At 35.8% G+C, this 19,529-nt stretch overlaps 1 protein-coding gene across 1 annotated transcript in view; it reads right to left on the bottom strand.

Annotated features, from left to right (window-relative positions):
* The window catches only part of LOC126892758 (LON peptidase N-terminal domain and RING finger protein 2), a 236,306-nt gene that overhangs the window by 7,920 nt on the left and 208,857 nt on the right, over positions 1-19,529 (bottom strand). The window contains exons 2-6 of the mRNA XM_050662441.1: positions 11,924-12,027; positions 8,006-8,192; positions 3,946-4,253; positions 3,620-3,886; positions 1,045-1,308 (exon numbers count right to left, since the gene is read on the bottom strand). Of these exons, the coding sequence (XP_050518398.1) occupies positions 1,045-1,308; positions 3,620-3,886; positions 3,946-4,253; positions 8,006-8,192; positions 11,924-12,027 (1,130 nt within the window). The remainder of the gene's footprint in view (positions 1-1,044; positions 1,309-3,619; positions 3,887-3,945; positions 4,254-8,005; positions 8,193-11,923; positions 12,028-19,529) is intronic.

The raw sequence follows: 19,529 nt of genomic DNA, 5'->3' as shown, positions 1-19,529 counted from the left end.
CTCATAATTCAAGAAAAAATAGAGGGTAGGAGAAGCGTAAGAAGGAGACGCGTTTCCTGGTTGAGGAACCTGAGAGAATGGTTTGGTTGCAGCTCAAGGCAACTATTCAGAGCAGCTGCCTCGAAGGTTAGAATAGCCATGATGATTGCCAACATTCGTCGCGGAGATGGCACTTAAAGAAGGAGAAGAATTACTGAAAATTCATCAGAAAAATAAATAAAATTTTACAGATTTTAATATCACCCCCTTTAAATATCTACAACTCTTATATGCATACATATCGCACGTCTGTCGTATCTTTATTATGTAACAAAAACGAGCGTTCGGGTATTTATTTACGACTTTATTATTTATTTATACAAGTTTACTTTACAAACTTTAGCTTAAGACTAACTCTATTCACAAAAATTATGCCTTATATATCCTAGTCGTTATTCTCGATCATTCCGGGCTAAGCCAGCTCTCCGACTATCGTGTGACCTTCCAACAACCGCGCATCGGTTCCACGTATAGCGTGCTTCGATCTAGACTTTTCTCGGCTTACGCCTTGCGGCTGGTGACTCATTGTTTTGCTACAATTATTTTAACTTTTTATTTATATTGACTTTTAGTTATGCATATAGAGCCGTAGGTTGCCTGAATAACACAATATAGAGAAATAAAAGTATCGGAAAAGAAATGAAAGGCAGAATGTATGTACAAACCAGTCATCGGACCAATAATGACATACGAGGCAGAAACACGACCTGACACAGAGATGACAAAAAGATTGCTCGAAACAGTGGAGATGAAAACGCTTCAAAAAATCGATGGTAAGACTCTATGGGACAGAGCTAGAAGTACAGCTATACGACGGAGATGCAAGGTGGATAACATCAATAACTGGGTAAGAAACAGAAGAGTAGAATGAAATGACCACATAAGTGACCGCAAAGAACGAAAACGATGGAACGACAACTTACTAAAGGCACATTGAAGAACACAGAAAGAGTCATTTCTACACAAAAAGAAGAAGGAGACTTTCAGTTATATATTATCCATTACCTGTAATTGTGAACTGAGTGGCAGAATAGGCATCAACCACCAAGCCCATGCTGGTCCATCTGGTAAAGTGAACCAGTCCTTTTCTACCTTTGGCATTTTTCCAATCAGCCTTTCGACCTCTCTCAGAGCCTTCGGTTTTAGAGATTTGATCCATTTAGAAGCTTTGTTGTATACTTTTTCATGGATCATCATCAATTCTTGTAGTTTTTCTGCAGGAACATCGTTGTCTTTGATATAATTTATTTTGGCTGTGTCATAACCATCCTGCAAATAAAAAAGGGATATTGAATTAAATGTGTAAATAGGATTTTAACGTTTGAAATTACTTCTTTTAAACATACAAGCTATATACATATATGTAGAATTGTAAATATTTTAACTTAATTTTTAAGACCCCTGTATATATTTGTTCTTAATTATTATTACGAAAACGAAATCAGAGTCTCACACATATGGACCTACGTTGGTCCAGGTGGGTGGATCGGATTGGGGATTACAACGGTAGCGGACTACTTTTAACTTTATAAGTAAGAATAACATTCGCCACTGTGAACCAAATTTTATTACTAATAGGGATCGAAATTTATTGCAGTAGAATTTTAATAGTTTCGGATTTTAAGCATGAAGAGGGGAAGACAGGAGACTGTTTTGGTTAGTGTGGCAGTCGATTTTAACATCATAAACGCGACGGACGTGTTCTTTGGGATAAGACGAATTAAGACGTACTTATATTATGACAAGCCGGTTATAATATTGTTTAGACGCAATTACTTATCCCTAAATACATTTCTTTTTGTAAGAACAAGAACTCGTAAAATTTTAGTCGCAATCACACAAACACTTTTACATTTCGTCAATTTAATAGTATCAATAATTTAGTTATCTATTTTATTAGTTAAAACTGTTAAACATCACACGGACTTTTATTACGATTGTCTTTAAAGAATTCCTACATATTATATGCTACCATTGATCACAAACACAGGGTCATTACAGGAACAGATAAAACGTAGATGTGACCTAGCAAAAGTTGCCACTGCAAAAATTACCAAAATATGGAAGGACAGTCAAATTTCAAGAGCGTTAAAAATGAAATTGATCAACTGCTTAATATTCCCAATACTGACCTATGTCAGTGAATCTTGGACCCCGAGACAATCGGAAAAAAAAAAGATAGACGCCACTGAAATGTTCTGTTGAAGACGAATGTTACGAATTCCTTCGACCGACCTTAGGACAAATAATTCAATTTTAAGAGAGCTAAAAGTTAGAAAACAACTCTTCAGTAAAGTCCAACTCCAAAAATTAAAATACTGTGGACATGTTATGAGAGCAAACACAGAAAACGTGAAAAGGCCCATTATACAAGGAAGGGTGGAAGGTCAAAGATCACGGAAGATCCAAACAAGATGGATCATCGATCAAATTAGACGAATATGCAAAAGACCTATGCATGAGTTAAAAGAAATGACTAGAGACAGAGATCTTTGGAGACGGACAATACACGTCGTTACCAGTTACTGATAACACGTTTGAGATCGTCCGTCCATCTGGTTAGTGGGTGTCCTCTGTTCTGTAGTACTTTTGTCGTGGCCTTCACTCGACAATACGTTTTGTACATCGGCTGTCTGATAATCTGGCGACGTATCCTACCCAATTCCACTTGAGCGATGCAATTCTTTCGACAGCGATTGTTGTTTTTGTTATACGACGTATTTTGTAGTTTGGGATTCGGCCTCTCAGGGAGACACCCAACATCTAGCGCTACAAAGCACTATGAGTTACGCGAATCTTGTTCAATACCTTTTTTGTGAGTCTAAATGTTTCCGCTCTATAAATGAGTACATATAACACACACTGGTCTAAAAGGTATATGGGTAACTTCAATTTAAATACATAGTACAATTTACTAAACGCTGTCCAGGCTAATCCGTGGGACGTGTCTGGACGTGGGAGCTCACATGTCTGGTTATCTGTGGCCAAATCTCTGTCTTTGTCTCAAGTACTTATAAGATGCAGTCTGCTCAATATCCTTTCCATCAACAACAATATTACGAGTTAGCACCAGATTAGTCATTATTCTCGTCTTTTTCATGTTAATCTTTAGTCCGACCTCTAAGGAAGCGTGATATAATTTTTTTCAACATTATTATTGCATCATCCATACGATTGGCAAATAGGGTTGATGTCATTTTTGAATCTAAACTTCGCTCCATCTATGTTTATACCATATTTGTTCACGTCTGCCTTCTTACAAGTGTGTTCTAAAAGCGTCGTGAATAGCTTTGGTGAGACGGTGTCTTCCTGACGGTTGTATGCAGAATTTATTTATAGTCTTACGCTAGCCCTCGTCAAATAGTCTAACATAATATGTTAGAGGTGTTTTGTCCTGTATATAATAAAGGTTACTGGTCAACAATATTACCAGAGAGACAATTCTGTTGGTTGCAAAACCTAACCTTTACCAACCTGAAAACAAGGACCAATATTAAATTGATTATAGGTGTTCTTAGTGATTATTTCAAAATTATGAATGTGGCCTCTGTGAATCAATCTAAAGACACGATAGACATACCTGTTCATTCCTACTGATAACTTTGAATCTTCTAACCCCAATAGTTGTTAAAATGAACCTGCCATCTTCCAAGTTTACAGCATCTTTCACTTCTAGTATGGTACCATATTGCACGAACTTATCTCCAGTGGAATCTTTCCCGGCCATTGCGAATCTTTTCGTACTGGACTGCAAGCATCTTCGGGCAATTAAACGATACCTTGCTTCATATACATACAACGGACATGCTACACCAGGAAAAGCATTGGTACAAATAAATACAGGAATCTACAAGAAAGAGAAACATTAATGTATACGCTAGATATTGCATTTCCAAAAGTTCTTACATCTGAGCTCCTCTCCAAGATCAAATTTTCCCTAATACTTATGGACATTCTTTCATTGTAATCTTGTGGCACTAGAAACTGAATGGCTTGCAGCAAAACTTCAGTCGATGCTCGAGAGTAGTCTCCCGTGGTGAGAGAAGACATACAAAGAGGACACGAGAGGCCATGGTCCAGTACCCTCGTGAGGCATCCTCTACAGAAGGTGTGCCCACAACCAGTGGTTACCGGGTCCAAGAGACATCGGCTGCAGAGGATGCATTCTAGATCGGTGGATGATATGCAGCTCCAACTAGCTTTCAAAGCATCTTCTGGAAAATAAAATAAACATTTTTTAATAATGTATCTAATAAATAATAGTTATTTATTAAAAAACGTAGCAGTAAATTTCAAATTTTAATAAAACCTATTATAATCTTTTTTATGTGCCGTGCTTGTTTTCAAGCGTTGGTTATCGTCGGCGTCGTACTAACAGCTAGGGGTCACCTAGGGAGAGATTTTGTATTTCGTAGAGCTAACCAATAGGCGTATCCAATAGGCGAAAAAGAAGTATGGTCGAGGTTTAGGAGAGGTTGTGCGGTACAGATTGGGGAGGTTGTAGGTCGATCGATAAATAAACGAATCTAAAACCAATATGAGGAAATAGAAGATCGGAATAATTCCATGCTGGCAGATCTTGTATCTTGTGTTGATAATATACATATTTTTTGTACTTCAACAAATTATAGAGAAAAGAGCAGCCAGAAAACCGACTCATTTAGTGTTCTTTGAGTTAGAGAAGGCCTATGATACAGTACCCTTAAAAATATTATTTGAAATATTGACGAAGGCAGGCCTAAGTAATGCATACATCAACGCTACAGCCACAGCGAACATGGACATAAATGCAAAAAGTGCCGTTAAAACGGAGAATACAATTTTAGACGCATTTCCTGTCGCAACAAGCTTAAGACAAGGATGTGCTTTGTCCCCAGCCCTATTCAAAATCTATATTCAGGAAGCATTAAACAACTAGAGGAAAAAATGTACAGGAATGGGAATACAACTTAAAAACAAGTACATAACAAATTATTTCTTCGCAGCCGATCAAGTGATTATGGCAAACGATGGAGAACACATGGATATTATTCGAAAGTTAACTGAAGAATACGAAAACTGGGGACTCACAATCAACATAAACAAAACGGAATACCTTAGAATAAGGGACAAAGGAAGACACCCACAACTCTCGATTAAGATTAAAAAATGCGAATCATTTAAACACTTAGGGGACAGTGATAGCGAAGGAAGGAACATTGAAACGGGACATCCAGCCGAAAATACAACAGGGCCGAAATGTGGTACAAGCAATAAATTCATCACTTTGGTCTCTTAAAATTAGTTTACGAACAAAAATGATAATCTATAAGTCGGTTGTAGAACCAATTTCAACTTACGGATCTAAATGTTGGCAAATGTCAATGAAAGAAAAGAAAAAACTGGAAGTAGTAAAAATGGACTATCTAAGAAGAACGCGTTCGATATCCAGACTTGATTACGTCCGAAATGTAGATACAAGAAGAAGAATAGGAAGGATTTTAGATAGGAAGGAAAGATGAATGATGGCCAAAAGGGCCTTAAACTATGTTCCATGGAAAGGAAGAACAGCATTATCATGGAAAGAAGGAATCAAAGGAATAATGCGAAAGAGTCATAAATGAGGAGGAATGTAGAGAGAGAGAGAGAGAGAGAGAGAGAGAGAGAGAGAGAGAGAGAGAGAGAGAGAGAGAGAGAGAGAATTAGATTTGGTTAATAGCATCTGTCAAGCAGACAGTTTCTCTTATGATCAGCCACCACTATATTTATAGTATTACCTCTTGTTATTACAATGTACACTGAATACATGGAATATTGGAATATGGTAAATTTCTGAAGTAAACTTAATAGGGAACTTGCACATTTTTTTTATATTAGATAATAATGTTCAGTTTTGTTTAAAAATGAGATTTCCAAAATTTCACGCTTCAAAAACTCGTAATAACTTAGAAATACATATTTAAAGTATTCTGCGGCATAAAGTAGTTCAAACGGCCCGTGACGTCACATAGTTTTGCATTAGTTTTTATTATGGTTATATTTCGCTGTGTCTAGGTACACGATAACGTGTACGCAAATAAAAAAGTTAGGTAGACGCGAATTAAACTTCATCAAGCCAGTGACGTCATTATTTAGCTTGCGCAGTGACTATATATTTTGGTACATGCTATTTTGATATGTTTAGTGTTTGTTTGATAGAAACATATTTGTTAGGGGAAGGGAAGCAGAACTATTCAGATGTTTCAAACTTAATTGTAATAAATCAATGTATAATATAAAAGTATATATTTAGGTTAGCAAAATAATTATATGTATTTAGTTTACATGACATGTAGGTACAAAATATTGTTAAAATAATTTTTATACGTAAGTGAATTATTATAATCAACTATTCTAAATGCAAAATAAGCCACAATTTAACTAAAAAAAATATTTTATTAACGTTTAGACGTCCAAATCAGATGTTATTGTCAAAATACAAAAATTAGTCAGATTAAATAAATTATTAGAAAACATTTTTTACTTAATAAAAGCAACAACATTTTTGTTTAATTTAATAAAATTTTGTATTTTGACAACGACATCCGGTTTAGAAGTCGAAACGTTAATAAAATCAATTTTTTAGTTAAATTGTGGCTTAGTTCTCATTTAGAATAGTTGATTACAAAAATGCCACAAGGATAATAGCTTCAGAACAAGTTAATTATTATTGTGAAAGCTTTAGGTCTTCCTTATATTTTAATCTTTTACGGTAATACTATTTCATTTATAACTAAAAAAAATATATAATAATTTATAGTCTCTTATCTTTTTCGTACTGTTTTAAAATGTTCTTAAACTCATTAAAAGAACTAAATAATTGTCCACACTCCGTAGTTAATTTAAAAACAAACACTAAACAAATAAAAAATAAGAAATCACTGACACTAACTTTTTTATTTGCGTACACGTTAGCGTATACCTAGACACAACCTTATATTTAGGTATATTCTTCTTCTCCTTCTTTAGTTTATTGGCCTCCACCTACTTGGGTATTTGGCAAGCTCATCGTCGTGGAATAAGTCAAAAATATTTATATTCTAATGACATTTATCGTATATCATTGTAATAATATATACCAGTTTGTTACAATTGTAGTTTTATACTGTTTTTGAAGGAAAGGAACGAAGGTTTACTATTGAAAATAAAACCATTTTTGTAAAAGTACAAATTTTCTATGAATAGGTCTAACGATCAAAAACACTTGTAACGTCACATAAATGTATTTTCTATTGACGTTTATAACGTCTAATTTAAAATTCTGTTTACTTTATTGGAAAAATGTACATGTAAAACCAAGTGACGTCACGACGCATTTTGGACCACCTGTTTTAATTTGAATTTTTAATCGTCTTTAGGGGCCAAACGAAAGACAAACAAAACTTTTTTATCTTTGATACATGTTTTAAATTATGTTCTGTTGTGATTTATAACATTTTTTTCGAATTTAAAAATTTATGCAAGTTCCCTATTATTTGGGATCTGTAGCAGGTCTTTGACTTTCTTTTAACGGCTTCGTTGGTTTGAAAATGAACTTGATTGACGTCATGTTTTATTTTTTTTGTTGATGAAATCTCTTCAATTTTTAGTAGGTACTTACTCGAAAAGAAAGATTTACCTTTTATTTCTAGTTTTTGGTGGATTTTGTGGTTGACTCTTTCGGCTGTAGATTGTTCGATGTGCCTTGGGTGCAATATACGTTCTATCCAAACACTTTTTTGGGTGTTTTATCCTAAACTGTATATTCACATTGTCAGAAAACAACAAATATATTGGGTTTTAGAAAACTTGGTCTTATATAAATTTGTGTGTATTGTTTTCGTTTGTGTCCTACGTTAAATAAATGTAATAATAGAAGCAATAGAAGAAAAATGTAGCAGGTGGAGCCAAGGACACCGTAACCGTAAAGCTCAATTATCACAAATTTTACATCGAATAAGTGTCTTACCTTTGATATCATCGACTTCTTTAAATACGTTATCTAAAGTTTCTTGAAAGATTTTGTAGTTATCGGCATTTCCGTCTAGCCAAAAATTTTTAAAGGAATTATTGCATATGTTAGTAGTTTTTGGTTTTCGTTTTTCATGTTTGTACCTTGGCAGGTTTTCTGAGGATTCCTCTAAAAAATTTGAAATCTGAAACAAACAGAAAGCGTGTACTTAACTGATTTCACTGTATTACTGGTTGCCTAAAGCAAGTACAGATTATAGTACAAAAATAATTGCATCGCTTTTTTTATTAAGTGGATAAGATCTTTTTATCGTAACATGTAGTAATTAAATAGCATGAACAGAATTGAAGCAATGCAAATGTGGATCCATAGATGGATGCTGAAGATAGCTTGGACGACAAGAAAAACTAATATGGGGAAATACTAAAGAGTGTCAACAAAGATACAGAACTACTAAGGACTGTTAAATACCGGAAAATGTCTTATCTGGGAAATACATTGAGGAAATCGATATAAAATACTAAAACTGACCCTTAAGGCAAAATAGAGGGCCGTAAAAGTGTAGGAAGAAAACAAGTTTCTTGGTTAAAAGACATTCGTGAATGGACTCAAATATTGCCAAGCCATAAGCCAAATATTGCCATATACAGGGTGTCCCAAAAGTAGTGGAACGGTCGAATATTTCGCGAACTAAACATCACATCGAAAAACTGAAAAATACGTGTTCAATAATTTTCAAAAATCTATCCAATGACACTAAACACCAACCCCCACTACACCCGCTGGAGGTGGGGTGGGGGGTAACTTTAAAATCTCAAATGGAAACCCCCAGTTTTTCTTGCAAATTTTAATTTGTTACATAAAAGTAAGCAACTTTTATTCAAGACATTTTTTCGAACTGTGGATAGATGGCGCTATAATTGGGAAAAACGATTTATCCTGATACCATAGTTAAATTATAGAAACGGTCTAATATCTCACGAAATACACTTTCAAATGAGAAACTAAAAAACAGATTTTTAATCTTTTTCGAAAGCCTATCGAATAACACCAAACATGACCCTCCAACCCACCCCCTGAATGTGGGGTGGGGGGTAACTTTAAAATCTTAAATAGCAACCCCCACTTTTTATTACAGATTCGGATCCGTCACGAAAAATTAAGTAACATTTATTCGAAACATTTTTTAGAATTGTTAATAGAAATTAATTGGAAAAATTCGATTTATTAGCGCCATCTATCAGAAATTTTCAAAAATATTTCGAATAAATGTTGCTTAATTTTTTATGACGAATTCGAATCTGCAGTAAAAAGTGGGGGTTGCTATTTAAGATTTTAAACTTACCCCCACCCCACATCCAGGGGGTGGGTTGGAGGGTCATGTTTGGTGTTATTCGATAGGTTTTCAAAAAAGATTAAAAATCTGTTTTTTGGTTTCTCATTTGGAAGTGTATTTCGTGAGATATTAGACCGTTTCTATAATTTACCTATGGTATCAGGATAAATCGTTTTTCCCAATTATAGCGCCATCTATCCACAGTTCGAAAAAACGTCTTGAATAAAACTTGCCTACTTTTACGTAACGAATCCAAATTTGCAATAAAAACTGGGGGTTTCCATTTAAGATTTTAAAGTTACCCCCCACCCCACCTCCAGGGGTTGTAGTGGGGATTGGTGTTTGGTGTCATTGGATAAATTTTTGAAAATGATTGAACACGTATTTTTCAGTTTTTCAGTCCGATGTTTAGTTCGCGAAATATTCGACCGTTCCACTACCTTTGGGACACTCTATATAAGATTGCCAAGCCTTTGCAATGGAAATGGCCAACGTCGGATAATTCTAATATGCCACGTGAAGAAGAAGTAATTAAATAAAAAGTAAGCACATAGATAATTTTCAAAAAAAAAATTATATATTTTAATAAATTGAAAACTTTGACTTGTTTCTAGCAGATGTCGCTAAGACACTCATGCCATCAATTTATTTTAGTTTGTTCAGAGGTAGCTACATATTTTTGCATTCTCTGATGATAAACTAACAAGTTTTGAAACCGGTCAGAGTGGTTGTAGCGCTCTCTGAACGAACTGAAATATAAGATGGCTTTGGTTTCGTTTTGTAACGAAATGAAAATGTTTATTCATTTTTATTTATATTAGTTTACTCTTATCTGAGTATAAGGTTCCATTTTTGGTTGGAATTTTTTCGCGCTGGACAGGTGAGTTATGAATTGCAAATTGTAGAATTCCCTCATCTTCTTCTTGCTCCAGCATCCGTTTGGCTTGCATTTTTAGAAGCCACGGAGGTGTAACCAGAAAAATGGTCCCCATAAGGTTTTTAATTTAATATTATTTTATATTTTATTAGACTGCACTAATACAAAAACTAATATTGCACTGCAAGATACCAGACACATGGAGAAACAGCATAATGATACCAATGTTCAAGAAAGCAGACAAAGAAGACCCCAACAATTATAGAGGTATAAATGTACTGAACACCGCACTTAAGCTAACCACAAAAGTCCTAACCAACAAAATCAATAAACTAACAACTTTATCAGATGAACAACAAGGATTCAGATCCGGAATATCCTGCGTGGACGCCGTATTTGTACTGAGACAAATCACAGAAAAGGCTACTGAGTACAATAAACCAGCATATCTATGTTTTATAGACCTGACAAAGGCTTTCGATCGCATCCAAGTCGAAGACGTCTTACACTTCTGCCAATCAATATTATACAAACCATCGAAAACATATATTTTCATAATCGAATACAGGCAAAGATAAATGAAAAATTAACGCAGTTTATACCAGTACAAAGCGGAGGTGACTCATTAAGCCCACTGCTCTTTAATATAACAATGGACGAAATAATAGAAGCAGTACGTAAAGGTCATGGTTACAGAATGGGGAACAAAGAAATTCAAATATTCTGTTATGCAGACGACGCCGCAATAATCGCCGAGACAGAAGACTATCCCTCCAAAGATTAACACACATCTTAAATACAACAGCCAAGAAATATAATATTATAATATCAGCAGAAATAACCAAATGTATGACAACATCTAAATACCCACTACGATGTAAAATCGAAATTGATGGGAAAATAATAAAGCAGGAAGCAAGGTTTAGATATCTGGGAATAGATATAACCAGTTACGGAGATGTTGAAGAGGAAGTACGACAACAAAGCTTAAAAGCAAGTAAAGCGGCGGGATCCCTTAATGACACAATCTGAAAGAACAAACACCTAAGACAAGACACAAAAGCAAGAATCTATAAAGCAGCAATTAGACCTATATTGACATACACGGCGGAGACAAGACCTGACACATCTAAAACGAGACGACTACTAGAAACAACAGAGATGAAAATACTCCGACGAATATCAGGGAAAAGTCTGTTGGATAGGAAGAGAAGCGAAAACATAAGAAGATCATGCAATGTAGAAGACATAAATGGATGGGTGACAAAACGGAAACAGGAGTGGAACGGACACATTAGTAGAATGGCAGAGGATAGGATAGTACGAATAGCACGAGATAAGTCACCAAATGAACAAAGAAGTATTGGCAGACCAAGAAAAAGATGGTGCGATAACTTAAATAATTTAGGAGACAAATATTGAAGAAGAAACGGGCTTTAAAGCCTACATACAAGAAGGAAGAAGAAGAAGAAAACTTTGACTTGTTTCTAGCAGATGTCGCTAAGACACCCATGACATTTCGTTAGTTGCAATTCGAGGCTAGTAGGCCTGAATTATTTTAGTTTAATCAGAGACAGTTACATATGCAGTCATTGTGCTTGTAGCGCTCTCTGAACGAACTGAAATATATGACTTCTTTGGTTTCGTTTTGCAACGAAATGAAAATGTTTATTCATTTTTAAAAACAAATATGTATATTTACCCTTTTTTCTGTTTTATTTTTGATTTGTAGCCCTGCATAGCCAGATCGTAGATGGTATCTAGGTTCTACTCCTAATATATCTACTGTATTTGGAACTGCCATCTCTGAAACAAAAAATAGCCAAATGAGAAATTGTTAATTTGCGAACTGAAATTAATTAATTAATTAAGAAACAAGATTAAGAAGAAGTGCAAAGTTGCCCTTTCATCATCATCATCAATCAGCCGCATTAAGAACTATCTAATGTGACTGCTAGCTCATGCTCATGATATAATTGTATTAATCAATCTCCTAGATCATTACTCAGTCTACTATTTTTCTGAAGAACGTTACGAATTTTACCGGGTTAGGCTAGGTTGGATTGGGTTTCGTTAGTTAGTCGAATATCCGCCGCGCTGGAGGGGATCATGCCCCCAACATTGGAGGTCGCAAATCTAAGAGGAGCAAGGCCCTTCATTCTGTTGTGCAGTCGATCTACGTGCCACCTGTCTGGGGTACGGCAGTTTTAACAAAGGCATACAGATAGGAAGGGTCTGTTGAGGGTGGAACGTGGCTGGGAGTTACCACCTGGTGTATTCCGATGCACGTGTTAGTGAAGAGGAGGAGTGTACGAGAGAAGAAATGAAGACATAGCAAGAAAACGTTTAAAAAAGACGAAAGAGAGAGGTCCGGGTCCATTATGATGTGGGAAGAGGAATGGGTCGAGATGAAGAAGATGGCGCAGTGGAAGAAGTTGCTTATTCCTAATCTGAGAAGATGAATGGACTACGGGCATCGGCTTTTGGATGACTTCCTGACGCAGATGTTCACAGCACATTGTTGTTTCAGAGCATACCTTTGAAGATTTAGAAAGGCAGAAAATGACAATTGCTTTTACTGTGAAATATCGGACACTGCCTCACACATTCTATTGGTATGCGATAGATGGATAGCTGACAGAAGCCTGCTTGAGACAGAGCTAGAGGATAGGGTGCAATCAGTTACTGAACTTGTGGAGGAGATGCTTAGGTCGTCAGATCGGTGGAGAGCCGTTCACAGATATGTGAAGAGAACGTTGGAGCGAAAGAAACAGGAAGAAAGGCGACCCGAAAGGAGGCAGGGTGCTCAGGAGCAGCAAGAAGAGGTAGAATGCGAGATGGCGAGATTGAACATGAACAGGGAGGAACAGAGGAAGAGAAGGAGTACTCAGTCGCAGTGAGAAAGTGCGAGCATACGTGAGAAATGTGCGTGAATGAGTGATCAGGTGCAGTCCTGACAGTCCGGACAGTAGTTCATGGTTCAGGAGGGTGTTTTTTTAGCAGGTTTGGCATTGCCGGCGATAACCAACCGTTGCGCGCGGTCTCCTGGAAGGAGGTTCTGCCCACCTGCTTGGATCGAGGTACTTTCGAACATTTTGATCACCCTACCTTCTTCATACTACTACTACTATCGGTTTACAGCGTTCTCCGACGCCTTCCGACTCCTAACCGCCATTCTTCTCTGTTTAACCATAGACCTGGAGGGATTTCTCTTTCCTCTAGTTCTTTTTCAATTCCCTCCCTCCAGCTTCTTCTCGGCCTTCCTCTTTTTCTTCTCCCTTATGGTGTCCATGCCAAAATCTGTTTAGGGATCCTGTCATCTGGTATTCTCTGTACATGGCCGTACCATACCAGTTGTTTTGTTTTTATGTCATCAATTATTGTATGTGTTACTCCCATCATTTCTCGTTCGGTATCCGATCTCTTCTTGATTTGCCTGCTGTTCTTCTCCAGAAGTCCATTTCTGTTACTAGTAACATTTTCTGCGCTCTTTGTTTCAGTGGCCAAACTTCACTGCCATACGTGATTATACTTTTAAGTATGCTATTGTATATGAGCTGTTTGTTCGCTTTAGATATTGTCTGGTCCCACAGAATGCCGTTCATCATGGATATGGCTTTTCTACCCTGTATGTTTCTGTCTTTTATACCAGCATCGAGTGTTCCATCTTGAGTTATTTTCATGCCCAGGTACTTGTATTCATCGCAGTGTTTAATTTCTACCCCATCGTCTAATGTAATGGACTGCTTTGTTCCTCCAATACACATGGCTTCAGTTTTCTTATGTTGACTTCCAGACCCCATTTGTTATATTCTTCTATTAGCTTCCGCGTCATGTAACTTAAGTCGTCATGATCTTGAGCAATCAGAATTTGGTCATCAGCGAAACATAAAGTGTATAGTGTTGTGTCGTCATTGAGAGGGATTCCCATGCCATTACATTTTCTTTTTCACAGCTTGAGTGCTTGTTCCAGATACATTTTAAAAAGGGTAGGCGAAATACAACAACCCTGCTTCAATCATTTCGCGACCTTAAATCCCTCAGACATCCTTGATCCAGTTTTAATTTTTGCAGTCGTTCCATTATACAGACTTTGGACTGCTTTGATAAGACCATGTTTAATGTTGGTTTGATGTAGGGTTGACCATAGTTTGCTAAGGGGCACACTGTCATATGCTTTTTGTAAGTCTACGTATACCAGGTGAACTTCTTTATTGACGGCTGTTTTTTTCTCAATAACTTGCGTAATAGAGTACAGGTGGTCTACTGTGGACCGCCCTACCTTCTTCATACAAGATAAAAAAAGGTTAGTCAAATAGCGTTGGGAATTGGCAGACATGGGTTCATGTGTATAATTGACATTATCTCCTTATTCTGAAGATAGGATTGACAAACTTTAATAAATATGGTCGCCAATCTTCACTGTGGAGGTAATACAAAAAAATCAGTTTTTATTTTTTAATTTTGAATAAATTTTACTTAATTTCTCACGCCCTTTCCTCTACCTCGAGTGTCTTCGGAATGACTAGACCCGTGTTGAGCTGCCCCCCCCCCCCCCCAGTTGCAAAAATTTAAAAACAAATAGCCCTGATTTATGAGCTATTTATGAGCTTTCATATTCCGCAAACTAAAAAAGGGGGGGGGGGGGGCAGAGTCAACTTAAAAATAGGAATATTGAATCGGTTTTTGCGGCAGAATTACGAGCTATTTATGAGCTCTTGAAATTATATAGTTTCGATTTTTGAGCTCATCCCCTTCACCCCAAACAACCCTTCAATTGATTTAACTTAAGAGAAAAATGCTGAGAAAACTTAAAATATATCGTATTGCGGATATAATTCCTATAGCTTATATACTCTAAGAATAAACTATTAAAACACGTGCATTTCGATTATTGAGCTACAACCCCTTCGCAAGAAAACCACCCTATCTTCCCGGCTTAAGAGAAAGTTGTACTTAAATGCATTAAATTAATTATTTGGCGACTACATATCATTTAATAATTTATAAGCTTCCAAATTACGCGCATTTAAATCAGTAATTTGCAATTTATTTTGTATAGTGCAGTCACTGAAGGTAAAAATCAACGATTACCTTCAATTTCGGTGAACCTTCATCGATTTTCACGAAAATTGGTCAGTGGTTAGAGGATACCTCAAGAAACAAAAGTGACATGGTACCACCTTGCGCCTTCACCCTGAGGTGGATACCGCCCCTTCTCGGGGTTGAAAATTATTTTATAAAAAATAATTGCACAAATCTATAAAAGAACAAATTATAAGCAAAATTTATTATATAAAGTTATTAAAATAAGTCAATACTTTTTAAGTTATTAAAGATCAAAAATTTTAATTATTCGTGAAAAAAATGCATGTTTTGAAGCGGTTTTTCGTAAATCACTGAAAAACTGTAAGTTTTTACAAAAAAGTTAATAGTAGTTTAATTCGTATAGCTTATATTCTAAGAATAAACTCTTAAATCACGCGCCTTTCGATTATTGAGCTACAACCCCTTCGCAAGAAAACCATCCCATATTCCCGGCTTAAGAGAGAGTTGTACTTAAAATAATTTAAATTAATTATTTGGCGACTAGATATCGTTTAATAATTTATGAGCTCGCAAAATATACGCATCTCAATTATTGAATTGTCAGTTTCTTTCTATAGTGCAGTCACTGAAGGTAAAAATCAACTATGACCTTCAATTTCGGTAAATCTCCATTCATTTTCACGAAAATTGGTGAGCGGATTTTGATGCTATCAACTTTTTCTGGAGCACATTTTTGATAGGTATTTCTAAGTATTTTGACAAGTATTTAGTACCTAAGTGTTATCAAATGCATCTCTTTCCCGTTATTTAAGCTTGAATCCTTAGATTTGAACAGTCGCAGAAAAAAATATACATTTAATTACCAATAACTTACTTTAAATTAACATTAAAGGGTTTTTCAAGTAAGCAATTTATTATATTTTTTATTAGCTTCAATTTTAGTGATGAAAACTTTTTTGTAAAACCTTACAGTTTTTGAGTTATTTATGAAAAATCGCTTGAAAGCATGCATTTTCTTTCACAAAAATTAAAATATTTGATCTTTAATAACTCAAAAAGTATTGATTTATTAATAACATTATATAACAAATTTTGCTTACAATTTGTCCCTCTCTCGATTTGTGGGGTTATTTTTAATAAAGTAATTTTCACCCCCGAGAAGGGGTGACATATACCCCAGGTTAAAACCCCAAGTTGTTATTGTAAATTCGTGAAAATGAATGGAGATTTACCGAAATCGAAGGTCATAGTTGATTTTTACCTTCAGTGACTGCACTATAGAAAGAAACTGACAATTCAATAATTGAGATGCGTATATTTTGCGAGCTCATAAATTATTAAACGATATCTAGTCGCCAAATAATTAATTTAAATTATTTTAAGTACAACTCTCTCTTAAGCCGGGAATATGGGATGGTTTTCTTGCGAAGGGGTTGTAGCTCAATAATCGAAAGGCGCGTGATTTAAGAGTTTATTCTTAGAATATAAGCTATACGAATTAAACTACTATTAACTTCATGAAGAGAAGTATCCATACTTTGGTTTACTATTAACTTTTTTGTAAAAACTTACAGTTTTTCAGTGATTTACGAAAAACCGCTTCAAAACATGCATTTTTGTTCAAGAATAATTAAAATCTTTGATCTTTAAAAACTTAAAAAGTATTGACTTATTTTAATAACTTTATATAATAAATTTTGCTTTTAATTTGTTCTTTTATTGATTTGTGCAGTTATTTTTTATAAAATAATTTTCACCCCCGAGAAGGGGCGGTATCCACCCTCAGGGTAAAGGCGCAAGGTGGTACCATGTCACCTTTGTTTCTTGACGTATCCTCTAACCACTGACCAATTTTCGTGAAAATCGATGAAGGTTCACTGAAATTGAAGGTAATCGTTGATTTTTACCTTCAGTGACTGCACTATACAAAATAAATTGCAATTTACTTATCTAAATGCGCGTAATTTGGAAGCTTATAAATTATTAAATGATATGTAGCCGCCAAATAATTAATTAAATGCATTCTAAGTACAACTTTCTCTTAAGCCGGGAAGATAGGGTGGTTTTCTTGCGAAGGGGTTGTAGCTCAATAATCGAAATGCACGTGATTTAATAGTTTATTCTTAGAGTATATAAGCTATAGGAATTATATCCGCAATACGATATATTTTAAGTTTTCTCAGCATTTTTCTCTTAAGTTAAATAAATTAAAGGGTTGTTTGGGGGTGAAGGGGATGAGCTCAAAAATCGAAACTATATAATTTCAAGAGCTCATAAATAGCTCGTAATTCTGCCGCAAAAACCGACTCAATATTCCTATTTTTAAGTAGTGGGGGGGGCTGACTCAGCGTAAAGTATTAAATTCCTGCTCAGTGTAACGAGCTCAAAATTTTTAGTTTGCGGAATATGAAAGCTCATAAATAGCTCATAAATCAGGGCTATTTGTTTTTTGATTTTTGCAAGTGGGGGGGGGGGGGCAGCTCAACACGGGTAATGACTAGAACTGTTCCTGAAAAATTTCCGACTCATTGGCGCATCTGTTGCAATTTGTTAAAAAATAAATAAACGTTTAAATTAACGCGCAACTAACGTTGGTACACCAAAACCGTCAACGTAACACAAAGTATCAAAGTGCATGGATTTGAAAAATAATTTGACAAAAATAGATTTTTATTGGTACTAGTTGGGATTGGGATCAAAATGAGTAAAAACAATTTATGTAACAGAACACGTGTTTAACATTCAATGTCGCTCTGTACTAAAATATACACTTTATCGTAAATTTTTTATTTTATTTTTATGGTGTGAGTCAGGTAAAGATAATATTTTTAATGCAATTTGATTTTGGCTATATCTTAACGTTGCACAATATTACAGTAATAATATTCGATAAAAAATACTAAAATTAATAATTGGTCATTAAAAAAGGTTCAGTATAACAAATTAAATTCAGATTATATTGAATCATGAAGACATCCATCAAATCATTGCATGATCTAGAAATTATATTTAGAACTTAACATTCTAAAATCTTGAACAAACTTGACTTCAAGCTAATACATACTGAGTTTTTTTTAATAATTAAACAAGATGTCTAGAATGTATAGAAATCGTAAAAAAATATTCATCATCATCATCATCATCATCATTTGGCTCTACAACTCTATGTGAGTCTTGGCCGCGTTTACTATTTCCCTCCATTGTTGTCGGTCCTGAGCAGCTATTTCCCATTGCTGTACTCCCATTTTGCGTAGATCGCTGGCTACTGCGTCCTTCCATCTCTTTCTTGGGCGACCAACTGACCTTTTTCCATCGGGCCTTTCCCAGAATGTGGCGTTTAGAAGTCTTTCGTCACTTGATCTTAGTACGTGACCCGCCCATCGTATTCTGTTTGATTTAATGTAGCGTACTATGTTTTCATCTCCGTATATTGTCTGGAGTTCATCATTGTGTCTTCTTCTCCATTCTCCTGTTGTCTCTTCTCTGCAAGGCCCATAGATAGTCCGCAGTATCTTTCTTTCAAGTACCAGTAATTTTGTTGTTTCCCGCTGATTCAGAGTCCAGGTTTCGCTTCCGTACGTTATTGTGGGACGAATTATTGTCTTATATACTCTTATTTTTGCTGGTCTTGAGAGTATTTTTGATTTAAGTAGGGTCCTTAACGAGTAATACGCTCTGTTTCCTGCAATAATCCTGGCTGCCACGTCCTTTTCATAGTTATTTTCAGATGTTATGATCGCTCCCAAGTACTTAAATTCTTTGACGACTTCAAAATTGTATTCATTAATTGTTACGTTTTGTCTAACCCTTGGTCTTGGGTTTTTCGTAACCACCATGTACTTGGTCTTGTCCTCGTTGACCTTAAGACCAACTTCCTTGGCTCCATTCTCGAATAGGGTGAAAACTTCTTTTGCATCTCTGGTGGATTGTGCAATTGTGTCCACGTCATCCGCAAAGGCTAATAGTATTTTTGATCCTTGGACGGCAAATCCGTTTGTCAGTTGTGGCTGAGCTTTCCTTACTGCATGTTCCAGTGTGAAGTTAAACAGCAGGGGGGCGAGAGGATCTCCTTGTCTAAGTCCTGTGTCAATGAGGAATTCCTCCGACGTGTTGCTGCCAACTCTGATTCGTGCGGAAGCGTTCTCCGTGCTCACCTTTGCTAATCGTACCAGTTTTCCAGGTACTCCCATTTCTACCATAGTCTCCCACAATGCTTCTCTGCTAACAGAATCGTAAGCTTGTTTGAAGTCCACGAATAT

The sequence above is a fragment of the Diabrotica virgifera genome, chromosome 9, assembly GCF_917563875.1.
Source record: "Diabrotica virgifera virgifera chromosome 9, PGI_DIABVI_V3a".
Lineage (NCBI taxonomy): Eukaryota > Metazoa > Arthropoda > Insecta > Coleoptera > Chrysomelidae > Diabrotica > Diabrotica virgifera.
The sequence above is the reverse complement of the archived record's forward strand: the minus strand, read 5'-3'. Positions and strand labels throughout refer to the sequence as shown.